The sequence below is a fragment of the Diceros bicornis genome, chromosome 16 (assembly GCF_020826845.1).
Source record: "Diceros bicornis minor isolate mBicDic1 chromosome 16, mDicBic1.mat.cur, whole genome shotgun sequence".
NCBI classification, from domain to species: Eukaryota; Metazoa; Chordata; class Mammalia; order Perissodactyla; family Rhinocerotidae; genus Diceros; species Diceros bicornis.
Genome location: NC_080755.1, coordinates 45,445,169 through 45,458,945, shown reverse-complemented (window position 1 = coordinate 45,458,945; position 13,777 = coordinate 45,445,169). Strand labels below are relative to the sequence as shown.

Genomic DNA, 13,777 nt, shown 5'->3' with positions numbered 1-13,777 from the left:
GGTTAATATCCAAATATATCAAGAACTCATACATCTCAACAACAAAAAAACTAACAACCCAATCAAAAAATGGGCAAAAGACCTGAACAGACATTTCTCCAAAGAAGATATACAGATGGCCAACAGGCACATGAAAAGATGTTCAAAATCATTAACTATCAGGGAAATGCAAATCAAAACTACAATGAGATATCACCTCACACCCATCAGAATGGCTATAATTAACAAGACAGGAAACAACATGTGTTGGAGAGGATGTGGAGAGAAGGGAACTCTCATACACTGCTGGTGGGACTGCAAACTGGTGCAGCCACTACGGAAAACAGTATGGAGATTCCTCAAAAAATCAAGGATAGAACTACCATATGATCCAGCTATTCCACTGCTGGGTATTTATCCAAAGAACTTGAAAACACCAATGCATAAAGATACATGTACCCCTGTGTTCATTGCAGTGTTATTCACAATAGCCAAGACTTGGAAGCAACCTAAGTGCCCATCAAGGGACAAATGGATAAAGAAGATGTGGTATATATACACAATGGAATACTACTCAGCCATAAGAAACGATGAAATCCAGCCATTTGTGACAACATGGATGGACATTGAGGGTATTATGCAAAGTGAAATAAGTCAGAGGGAGAAGGTCAAATACCATATGATTTCCTTCATTAAGTAGTAGATAACAACAACAATAAACAAACACATAGAGACAGAGATTGGATTGGTGGTTACCAGAGGGGAAGGGGGGAGGAAGGAGGGCGAAAGGGATAATTTGGCACATGTGTGTGGTGATGGGTTGTAATTAGTATTTGGGTGGTGAACATGATGTAATCTATGCAGAAATAGAAGTATAGTGATGTACACCTGAAATTTACACAGTGTTATAAACCAATGTTACTGCAATAAACAAAAAATTAAAAAAAAAAAAGATTAATCTGGGATTCTTAAAATCATTTCGGATAGATCAAGGTTGGATGGTAGGTGCACTGAGCCGTTTGTAGGCTGGAACTTGGGACTCTGGACCATTACAATTATCTTTCCATCAGGGAAACAACTGTAAAATTTTATTTCTGGACCTTTCCTTTGGCATTAGGATTTCTGTTGAGTGTCTTATAATAGCTCACCAACCTCAGAATGATCATCTCATGCAGTATGCACAGATCTTTTATGTACACTTTATTTAGATTAGTCAGAATGTTATTGAGTTCTGAAAACAATAAAACAAAGTTTTCAAAACTAGAGGGAAAATCATGGTCTTTTCTCCTAAATACATAGTGCAAGTCGTGTTTTATAGAACATCTAATATGATTCTGAATATTCAAAGAATTAATTAATAACATTGAATTTTTTGATACTGCTTCATCAAAGTATCAACACATGTCAAGCTTAATTTAGTTTTCAAAAGTTAGGGTCAATAAAACAACATCTTTGTAGGGTTTGTAGATCTATTAACCAAAATTACTAATTTTGCAAATTATATACCAAATATATATACTATATACCAAATTATAGGACAGAAAATTGCATAGCAACAAAAAAAAATTGATGATTTAACTTGCCCAATGAGAAAAAGCAGGATTGAATTGAAGCAATTTTTACTGTTGTTGTCATCCATACAAATATAAACTACAAAATCACATTTTTCAGAAGTTGAAGATTTTCTTGCTTTAAGAATGTGGACCATAATCCAAAATCAAATGCACCATAAAAGTAAAATACTACTACATCATCACATATTAGCTTTGATTCTACCTGCCACCAGAAAATAATTTAGGAAGCCTCTTCAGTTTCCTCAATTTAATTAAGGGCTTCCAACCACAAGGGTAAACATGAACTATAGCTTTGTTTTTCTTTATTTGAATTCTAAGGCTGCATTTTTAAAGAGTGACATGCTATAAGAGAAAGTAAATGATTAGTGAGGTCTAAATTTATTTGCAACCGGCTTGAATATCCCGACAACAAGCCATTATTTTATGACAATGCTTTGAAGGCTGAATCCAGCAAGTGTAGGGAGAGATAGGATACCTCTATAATTCTGTCACTCTAAGAGGAGATGTATGAAATTTTCATGGTATATGAGGTTCAAAAACTCAGATTTTAAAATGTTTTTGTTGATGCAACCTACTTTGTAGAGGTGGGATGGGGTTGGAGTTTTATCATTCAGGGTTTCATTTTTATACCTAATTGGAAAATATACCCCCTTCTTAAGGCATAAGACTTTAGCAGAATTTTAATTAGGAAGCTAGAGTTTTCAGATGCCTTTGCTGATTTGCTTTTAATAGCCCAAGCTAAAGTCAAATTACATATTTACCATTATTTATCTGCTAACAAAATAAAATAGGAAACAGATTCATTTTGCTCTCCACCATCCCTGTCTCACTGACGTTATCAGTTCACCTCAATTAAGTTAAGTAGCCTGTAATAATTTTTATTCCAATAGGGATTCTAGGAATGTTTCAGGGGTTTTGTTTATCTCATTCATTTAACAGGAAATACCTAAAACATCATTAAGTGATGCAGAAAATTGAGGAGGGGTAATGCCAAATAATCCATCTAAACCGGCTCAAAGCCACTGGATGCCTGCCGTTCATCTATTTTACCTTCATGACTTTCTCCTGGGAGATAACATATATCAAATCAAATTTAATTACAGTTTTATTTCTCCCTGGGAATTGTAAATTAAATGGTAAAAAAAAAATGAATACAATGACATGCATTTCTCTCAACTGTTGTGATTCTCTTCATCTGAGGTCTGACTCCTATGAAAAGAGAAAGTCTTGTGGACTTGTTTGTTAATGTCAAATTTGGGCTAAGATTTCTTTTCAATCAGAGAATTTATTTTATTTTGAAAGGCAAGTTGAAATCGTCAATAACAAACTTTTAAACATGATCCAAAATTAGGACTGCCATATTTAGTTAATTAAAAATACGGGAGACCCAATTATTTGAATTATTTCTTGTTGCCTATGCATATGTACATTGAGATGGAAATCCCTTACAATATATTTTTCTTTATTTCATATTCATAGGGAATTAGAAATGATTCAAACTTTTTGGGCCTCCTGTATTTTTAGTTGCTAAATCTGGCAATTCTATCCAAGATTAGAGTTCTTTAGGACATGCGGTTCAAGAGAATACATCCTTCTGTGTCTGTGGCTTACATTTGCTCCACCTTTACACACATAACCGCTGCTCGGTAGTGGGTGGGAACATCGAGGGGATAACTGTTATTTCTCAGTTATCCACACCAATCCACTCTTTAATTTCCTAGCACTCTGTCTCTTCAAAAAGTACTCTCCTATGCCAGTACAAATAGTCATGCCCTTAGCTGGGGATGAATTCCAATTTGAAACTCTCTACAAAACTAGCATCTGAAAATCAGCTCTGCAGGATGATTAACCTAGAACCTCTCCATTTCAGGGTGTAAAGCACTACAATTATGTTTCCCCACACAATTTCAACTTCCAACACAATCCTCCCTTACATCGCTGGGATTTTTCTCACTCTCTTTCATCTTCCTGGAGTGTATTTCTCTCTCTGCCTTGTCCACTTGGGTAATTCTGCCTCTTCATTTATTGCTCCTTCAGTGGTCTCTTTTCCAATCTGTGCCCATAGCTCTTAGCAAGTGGCCTGCATGCAATGAGGGCTTAGTAGCATTTCTTAACTGACTGCTCGAATGCATGAAGTGTGTTGGCATATTGTTGAGACTTAAGATAAAATTTGAAGCAAGAGAAGGAGTAAGTAAAACTTGCAAAGTTTGGGGAAAGGAACTATCATTATTTAAACCCGTTTTATGGAGCAAACCCTTGGTCTGTTTTCAGTCCCATTACATCCCTCCTCTCATCTTCCTGCTGTGAGCTCTCCAAAGTGTCTCTTGTGTATCTCAGAGCCCAGAAACTATCAGAGTCAAGCACTGGCTATAACAAGTGTCTAAAACTCAGATATCTACAAGAGATAATCATGTTACTTAACGAGGGAAGAAGTCTGTGTATGAGGCAATAGGATGTGGTGAGGATTGTAGCAACCTGGAGAGAGCATCTTGGATATAACCTCAGAGAGCCTTGACTAGAATATATTTAGGAAGCTTAGATGTAAGAAATTTTACCTGTCTGGTTATATAAAATGCATTGATTGCAGAGAAGGGTAAGCCTGGCAACTAGAAAAGAAGAGTCAATGGGTAAAAACATGTTCCTCAATCCACTACTGGCCAGAGGAGAGGGAACACTGAGCCTTTAACTGGAGCATCTGCTCTATTCCACAGATGCACATGTCCTCTTTGAGGAAATGGGATGTGTTAGATTATCATAGCCTACAATCGGAAATAATCACTTAACTCACCTCCTTATTCTAATTTCTCACCCAGCAAGCAACTTTTAGATTGCAATTTTGGCTTCCCGTATAGATTTTTAACAGAAGACCACCCTAACGTATATTTATTCAATAATCAAACTTCTCAAGAAAATCTGCTAAAATAACTAAATACATTGTGTTATTTTCATAAAATAGAATACTGCATAGCAGCAAAAATAAATGAAGGAGAGCTATTTGTAAACACATGGACACAAAGTTAAAGATGAATGAAAGTTGCAGTAGTATATTTATAGTATGATGCCATTACTATAAAGTTATAAACATGTGTAATATTATAACATTTAGGGATACACATATAGTAAATACCATATCTGAGAGAGTGGTTACATTAGTGAGGAATGGAGGGAATGGTGTAGAAGCATGTGATAAGGGAGAGACATAAAAGATATTTCAATTGTATGTTGAATATTTTGTATCTTAACCTTGGTGATGGGTACACACGTGTTCACGTTTGTATTTTGAATATATGAAATATGTTATTAGTAAACCAGACCAAGCCAAACAACAGCAACCACAATTTTTTAAAAACCTATGAAAGGAACTTATCATATATACATCAGTCCCTTGGGAGTTTGGCTAATAATCCATTCTCCCAAAGTTTCTGTTTAAGCAAAACTGAGGACAAGATCCTAGAAGACAGCTCTAACACCAACCTGCTTCTTTCATGCAGTTCTAGATATTATCTCCATCTGGTCACGCCAAAGCCAACAGATGTATGTGAACACTCCATTAGGATGAGCAGAAACAAATGTTTAATCTTGACAATGTGAAGGAAAATTAGTAATAATTTGCCAGAGGATTTTGAAGAGTAATGGTACTCTCCAGGCAAAAAGTCCCAGTAACTTCAATTTATGAAACTGAGTTGGCTTTAGTTCAATCTACCTTAGATATCATCTCTCCCTAATAAAATTAAATTTTTTGAAAAATTTTAAATGCATATAACACTCTAAAATCTAGATACTTTACAGCCCTGTATCATTTATAAAATTTTCTACGCTTGGGCTTTTCTAACTGAGTCTGTTTTGTGCACTTGTCAACTCTCATCAGCATCGTCTCCTGGTGGAATATGCTACCAGTTTGTTAATAACTTTGCGTTTCTATTATCCCCACTAAAACCCTAAGTCCAGAGTTCTTGGCACTTACAGTCAGTAGAAAATTTGCCTCAGACACTCTAGAATTAATCATTTAATTAATGTAACTAATACAGTAGAACATAATTTATATACTTACCATTGAGAGTGCTTCTATCAATCAAATTAGTATCAACTGGCCAATAACCACCATCTCCATGACGACCTGTTTATTAGGAAAGCATGTCAGAATGTTAGTGGATATGCGACATGAAAGCACAAACAAAGCAAAACAAACAGGCAAAAATAATACTTTAAAATACACAGGTGAACAAGATTTTGGCCACTCAAAAGAAAGCCTAAAAATATTAATACTCTTATATCTTGTGAGAAACATTATTTTCTAAGTGTGTAAGAAAAATCTGTTGTGAAAATCGACTCTTTTATTTTTATTTATTTATTTTTTTTTTGCTGAGGAAGATTTGGCCTGAGCTAACATCTGTGCCAATCTTCCTCTATTTTGTGGGACACCACCACAACAGGGCCGCCGATGAGTGGTTAGGTCTGCATCCACGAACCTAACCCGGGTTGCCAAAGCAGAGCGCCCCGAACTTAACTGCTAGGCCATGGGGTTGGCCCCTGAAAATCAGCTCTTTTAAACAAGCTAAACTCAACTTCTGAAAAGCTGTCCCCTCTCTTCTTCTTTTTCTTCCAGTATCTTTGGTTAAAGTGTCACCAAAAGTTTCAGCAGTGGTATTAGTCTAAATGTTCTCCTAAACATCTCAGAAGAGAAAGGGTGTTGGTCATGACTCTTAGGGAGGCAGAGCATTTCCTTTAGGCTGCAAGATGTCCTGCCTACACTGTTGCCCATCGGATAGGACTTTGTGGCAAACTATCATTATTACTCTACAAGGGGACAGCACATGTTGTCTTATAACTGGGCTTTAAGTAGTCTTTGTGTTATGTTCCAAATAGGTGCCTGGGAATGAGCTATTAGGCATGGAGTAAAGAGAAGGGGTTATGTCACAACCCACATGGTCTGAATACTTCTTATAAATACATCAGGAAAGGAAGAAAGCTTCCTGAGTATCACATTAGTGGAAACACTGCCTTCCAATAAGTGTTCAACAGTTGTAAATGTAGTGTGTAAGAGAACTGAACCAGAAATTAACCATAAATAATTAGACTATCATCCAAATTTGATTAATAGTGTTTCACCACAGGTAATCCCTTTTTCTATTGGTACATTTGTAGAACTGTAGTTATTTGATTAGATTTTGCATTCTAGAATATTTATTAGCTAAATCATTCAGAGAAAAATGTTTGGGAGTTGAATCTATATGCAAACACGTACAAGAAATACAGCTAATTCTCCATTTTATTCACTTCAGAGGGTTATTTCTGAAAGCAGTTATAATCAGTGGATGATGTAGAGGAAGCCAGCTGGGGCAGTCAGCTACAATAGCACAGGTTGTTTTCTCAAGTGTATAGATTTTAGTTTTCTTCTTCCTTAAGACTTTCAAGTCCTGCTCTTGTGACATTCTTTTGCATGCCAAGCTCTCTTCTTACTAAGCTCTTCTTACTAAGCTTTCTCAAGATTGCATCATTTCATTTGCAAAATAGTTCTGAAGGAACAACTTAAAGCTTAACAAACTATACATTCACAATTTTTAAAATTCTTTTGATATTAAGTCAGCCAAAGTTAGAATGTCCAGCTTCCGACAAGCAATGCATAAATTAATCCAATCACATCATATTCTGTTTTCAGCATTAATTACTACATTTAAATCTGCTGGCCAATGACTGTGGGTATATAAGGAAGTGGGAATTTGGTTGGAGGCTCCTGTGTGTGTGTGGAGAGAGTGTGGGTGAAGGGTGAGAAGAGCCACTGAAATAAGCAGCAACTGTGAAAATTTCAGTGAGTTGACTCAGCCTTTTTCCAAAATCTAACTCTTTTCTCCAAATTCCTTGCTTGTATTACTCTGACACAGTTTCAATGAGGTTTCAATGAGCAGAAGATCAACTTTGCCCACGGGACATTGTAAGATCAATGTTGAAACAAATGAAGTGAGACAGAAGTTCTATATGAATATTAAGATGAGTTTTCTCACATCTGAAAGCAACTAGATTGTAAAGCAGTCAACCAAAAGAGATGCCAACAGCCTCATCACTTAGGCCAGTAAAGCAATAAATGATTCCTATTGGGAGTAATCCTGTATTGGCTAGAAATTAGGTAAATAGCCTGTGGAGGATTTTCCTTTTCCTCTAGCATCCTCACAAATGTCTTTTTAATGAAGTTTCTCATTCTCCCAGCTACTTTGTGAGAAGATGCAAAAACAAGCCCACAAGCACATGCATGTATTGCTTAGACATAAAGCTGTATGAGTATTGCACCCCTTAGATTTAGCGAGGCTATTAATTACATTGTGAATTTCAACAGGAAGAAGAAAATCCGAAGTCACACGGTTAGAGCTCTAGGTAAGATACAGGAACTCTGGAAATACTTTCTAAATAAGAGAGGGAAGCTTAAAACCTGAGCATTCTACTCACTCTATCTAGTGTATTTACATTGGTTAACTTTTTCTTGGTTATAATTAGATTGATACCACAGAAGAAAATTAAGTAACTCTTAACAAAGCCAACAGAAAGTACTTGAAAGAAACTTGATATTATCAACAAGCAAGATTGGATTGATGGTAATTTAGAGTTTTTGCACCATTTCAATAATGATACACAAAACTCATTTCCTAGATATTGATGAGTCTGGGATTTCTTCATCTAAAGATGTGGGAATCAAATTTTAATTTTGTTTGCTGTTATGTTTTTACTCTCTAAAATATGTCTTTTAAATTCCAGGAATGCTTTCTTTCTTTCTTTCTTTCTTTTGTTTGTGAGGAAGATCGGCCCTGAGCTAACATCTGCCAATCCTCTTTTTTGCTGAGGAAGACTGGCCCTGGGCTAACATCTCTGCCCATCTTCCTCCACTTTACATGGGACGCCGCCACAGCATGGCTTGCCAAGAGGTGCGTTGGTGCGTGCCCGGGATCCGAACCTGCAAACCCCGGGCCGCCACAGCAGAGTGTGCACTCTTAACTACTCGCGCCACCCAGCCGGCCCCAAGAATGCTTTCTTTATGGGTAAATAAAAAGTTAAAATAAAAAACATTCTCCCACTGCTTTAAAGAAAGAACCACAAAGTTGTCAAATGAGGAAATGCTAGAGACTAAGAGGAGACTCAGTGTTATTGCTTGGCGTGTCAGAGCATTTTGAAGGGATATTTGCTGTGGATCAAATATTGGATGTGTTTAGTCAACTTAATTTCATAAGCACTGATTTAGGGAAATATAGGACTAATTAGACTCTGGCAGATGGAAAGTCAGTTAATGCAAAGATATAAACTACTGTCTGATCACAAAGGTCTTAATTTATTAATGGAGCATAAAACTGGTAATAATTCATTCAAAATTTATGAATTTTGAATGCAAGGCACAGTCTTAGATCCTCAGGGAAGTGGTGTTATAAAAACATGTATTAGATATGGATCCTGCCACGACAGATAAAGTTGGTTCATTGTATCCAGATCCTACAGAGGCCTATTCACGGTTAATATTAGTTAACAGCAGATGGTTTTTAATTTACTCTGACTTTAAACATTTAAGAATAAATTCATCTATTATAATAAAATCATTACTAGGTTTAATTAAAAATGTTTTTCATTTATTTAATATTATTAAAAGAACCACATGCAAATAAAAAATAATGTATTATTTTCAGTTTTATATTTTGTGTTCTAAAATTATATTTAGCTCAAACCCCTGAATTTCTTTTTTGCATACTGCACTAAATATCTAACAGTTTTTCAAAATTAAAAATTCCAAGTAAGTAAATGAATACATGAAATTTAAATATAACATTTGTAGAAATAATGTAATAAATATCAACATATACACGGTTTCTTTAATTCAAATAAAGCTCAACATGGTTCAAAAAATTAGAAATTGGTAGTTTCTTATTTATAGAATTAGTAATATCAGGATTTTACATGATTACAGTAATCAAAGTGTACTATACAAATAAAATATTATATTCTACAGCATATAAAGAAGAATTCTTGTGTTACTCTGTACCTGTATCTTTTTAATAATAGAAATGAGGGTGAGGAAAAGAATTAAGATGTTAAGAGTAATGAATTTATGTATCACTTAACCAACTAAGTATTTTATGCAGGTAAGTCCATCAAAAAATCACTTCTTCCAAAAAGTTTTGATAATTAAAGCAAATGTTTTCTATTTTTCCTTAGGTTTTGAAACCAGAAAATGGTGGTTTCTAAAAGAAATGAGCCCCTGGTTAACTTAAAAAAGAGGAAGTATGTGGCTGTTTTAGAGTAATTCAAAATAGTTCACATATTTTAACATGTATTTTATTTAGGTCCCTATTAGGTAGATCCAACCCAGAAATTTCATGCTCCTCCCCTTGATTTGCATTTTTAAAATATTGTATATTATAATGTCATTTAAAGAGTTTCCTTCTATATTCTATTTAAAAGATAGATCTCATAAGGAGACTTCTTTTCATTCTTTTTTGGCAAGAAACCTCTGCTCCCTTGGACAAAAGTTAAAGTCTCCATGATTTCCCTGCTGCCTGCTCTCTGGATTGAGGGAAAAATGGTTAAATGTAATATGACTTCCTTTAGGAAACGTGCTCTTTGTTATAGTCCTTGGTTGCTCACCAAAGTGACATGCATACTGTGTTCTCAATGTTTGATGAGCAACTAATGTGAATTAGAAATTTTTCAACACCTACCAAAGGTTAATTCAATTGGGAGTTCAGTTCTAGAGTCTGTTTTTTCTGAGAGAATGTTCATAAGCTCAGGGAGGAGTGCACAGAAAATTTATTTGCAATGGGCATGGAGAAAACTGGATGTGGTAGTTCTAATCTACTCTTTAATCCATCTTCCCTGAATGGAGAGAACAGAGGGTTCTCCACAACAGCACCCACACAACCAAGCCCAAGAGAAAAACACATGGCCCATAATCTAAATCCAATGAACAGACTGGTCATCTAACAAACATTCAATATACATCCTCCCAAGAATGCACAGCACTGAGGTATCTTCTTAGAATTGGTTCTCTGAAAATTCTGGTGATGATGATGGAAATTGCATTGATTTTGTGTCTTGTATATCAGTGGATAAAAGATATCTACTAATGCCATCTGAATATAGTTTTACCATCCAGTACACAGATCACCTTGAGATATATTTAAAGCAAATAACTTTTCAGAACCTGAAAAATGTGTGTAAGAGATCAATTTACCATCAGTTGGTAATACTGCTGACTTTGCACAAAGGCATCAGGACATCTAAAAACCAGGAAGCAAAATCATAACCCACGTCTAGGATATTTCAAACATATATTAATAAAAAAGAACTAATGAGCTCTCCTCACCCTTTCCTAAGGTTCAACACATTGTTTTCAAGTAAACGTGAAAGAAAGTTCATTGATTGAAAGCAGTAGATTGTTACTACTTCATATGTAAGAATGGCTAACATGCCTGCCATATATTGAGGCTTGGTGCTCAACAGATCCTTCTTGCCTTCCTTTCTTCAAAACATCTCCTTATATTTGCCACCTGTGACAAATCTAAGAGCAGTAATTTGTGGGAATGGGAACGTATTTGGTGACCTATTTTGAGTCAGACACAGTACAAGAGAACCAAATATGCCATTGTCCATCTTTTCCTTGATCATGAGAGGCAGTTTTTTTGGAGTTCCAATTTTGGCCTTTATACCATAAAATATGAACAGAGTAGACTATGACGAGAAGTAAATTCACTTTTGAAGAATCTTTAGTAAATCAATATAAATATAATATTATAATGTCATACACAAATGTCATGAATCGAGTGATCATATAGTTATTACGAAAATCGGGATACTTAAAGAGCAAAAGAGGGTGTTATTATCAATTTTGCCTAGAGCCAGGTATTAATCAGGACACTCATGGACAAAATAGAAATTATGGTCATCATAGACAGGAAAAATTTAAACAAATGAACCCTTAATTCCTGGCTCTTGGTTGACATCTCAGTTTGATTTTGGGTCCTGCCTTCCTGAAGCATATGTGTAGTCTTTTGAAGAATTTAGCAACTGACAGGTAAAGAAAAGTTACCTGAGAAATGACCTAAAGCAGGAAAAAACATTGCATTCTTCTTTTTTTTTGCGAATATCAGAGTAAAAGCAGCACTATGCCAGACCAATTGTTATCTGGATTCCTGACCATGATGATAGACGTCAACCAACAAGAAGAAAAAAAATCCATACATATACATATATATATATTTCAGAAGCATATTGGTTACTCCTATGAATTCTACCACTGCTCATTCTCAACAACTTTCAAGGGAGAATGGACAACAACTCAAAACATGAATATCAGAAGACCAAAGGACTTGGACAGATCAACAAGAACTTTTGATCACAGGAAAGAAGTTAGCTCTCTTAAAGATTTCAGGTAAGGAGAGCCTTCACATTTTTATCTATATGACTCTAACTGTAATTAATCTGTGTTCCTTTATCTGGTTGCTGATGAAAACTTGTCACCTGCTCCTGATCACATTGTCATAAACTTCCACATATCAAAAGCCCAATAAGTTTATTAGTTATTGTAATTATTATTCACGTTAAGTTTAGAATGAAACTTCTGTTAACAATTGAATTGTTAACGGAATAAAAAGTAAAGATGACAATAATATTAATAATATGGTGGTCCCTGAATTCTCTCCTCTCACCAGAGTCTCCTTGTATGCATTTTTGCCTGTAGTATATCTCAAATAATGGCCAGTATATGGGTCTAAGAAATCGCCTTTAGATGCAGCCTTGTCTTTATTAAAATCCAAAAAGCATCCTGCTTCTTTAAATATGAGCACTTTCCTAGATGACTAGACCTTCCCAAGAGCTATGTCATTCACTAGACTATAACATGGAGGATGAGGCAGAATCTTTTGTGGATTATAAAGGAGCAACTGTTCTCAAAGGCCACTGAATGATCTATGAAAGCCTCCCCGTCTGGATGGTCCACAAGCTTACCCCAAAGGCAGTGTGAGATATGTTTGTGTCTGAGTGAAGCTGCCAAGCTGCACAGGGAGAAGTAACAGAATAGCATGAGGCTCTTTCTTCTCCAAGTGACTGGATGTCAGGAAGTTGCAACTACAGTATGAAAACACTAGAACATGAGCATCCTGCTGGCTGCACTGCTAGTGCGTGTAAATAAATGACACTACTGGAGCACAGAATTTCTTCATTCGCGTATCGGTCCATGCTCCATCCACCTCGCCAACAAATGTATTGAGTGGATTCACTGTTGTAAGCATTAGGGATATAAAATGACTATTGCAAAAGCTTATAAATTAATAAGGAGGAAAAAAGTTAAATGAATAATAATAACCACATTATAATATCAAAAGTTAAAAAAGTTTATAAGTAGGTGGCACAATGGAAAAACAGGATGATTGACTATTTCTGCCTAGAAAAATGATTGAAGCCTTTTCAGGGGCGACATTTGAGTTGAGCATTAAAAGATGAGTGGCAATTTATCAGGTAGAAAAGAGAAAGAGTGAGGTGGGTAAGCTTAGAAAGACAGGTAGAGATGAAAGAATAAAACTCCCTATATGCTCTACCAAAGAGTCTAGAATTTATCTTGTAGGGGACAGAGTTCCACTGAAGGTATTTTAAGCAGAAAAGTGACTTAATTAAATATGTATTTTAGAACGATTATTCTGGCTGAGTGTGAAGAACATATTAATTACAAGAGACTGCTGGAATAAATAGGGTGAGAATAATATTAATTATGAATCCATGAGGCAGACATTATTAGCTCCATTTTATGGATGAGTAAACCGCGGCTCAGAAAGACTAACCTATATACTCATTTTAAGTGGCTGAATCTGCCTGACTCTGATGATGATGATTTTACCATTAGTGGGTGAATTAAAAAGGAAAAGAAGGAATGGGGAGAGAGTTGGACAGAAATTAGAGCATTCCTTAGAGTTGATCCTGATGTGTGAGTGTGAGGGTTTAGGTGTGTGGATATGACTTGAGGTGGTAGCTCCATTCTCAATGGGACACAGAACAAAATAGACTTTGGAGGAGAAAGGAAATAGTTCAGTTTGTAATCATGCAGAGCACTGGCACAAGTGAAGGTGAGGCTTCAGAAACGGTATAGCAGAAGTGGACAAATACGGCTAGGAAAACTCTTCGAAGATGATGGATAGTGAGGTCCTATTCCACATCATTCTTTCCTCCCCCCACCCTACACTCTCACTCGCTGTGCAAGA

At 35.8% G+C, this 13,777-nt stretch overlaps 1 protein-coding gene across 1 annotated transcript in view; it reads right to left on the bottom strand.

Moving 5' to 3' along the window:
• Positions 1-13,777, bottom strand: part of DCC (DCC netrin 1 receptor) — a 1,099,744-nt gene that overhangs the window by 78,023 nt on the left and 1,007,944 nt on the right. Inside the window, exon 22 of the mRNA XM_058557158.1 lies at positions 5,605-5,670. Within this exon, the coding sequence (XP_058413141.1) occupies positions 5,605-5,670 (66 nt within the window). The remainder of the gene's footprint in view (positions 1-5,604; positions 5,671-13,777) is intronic.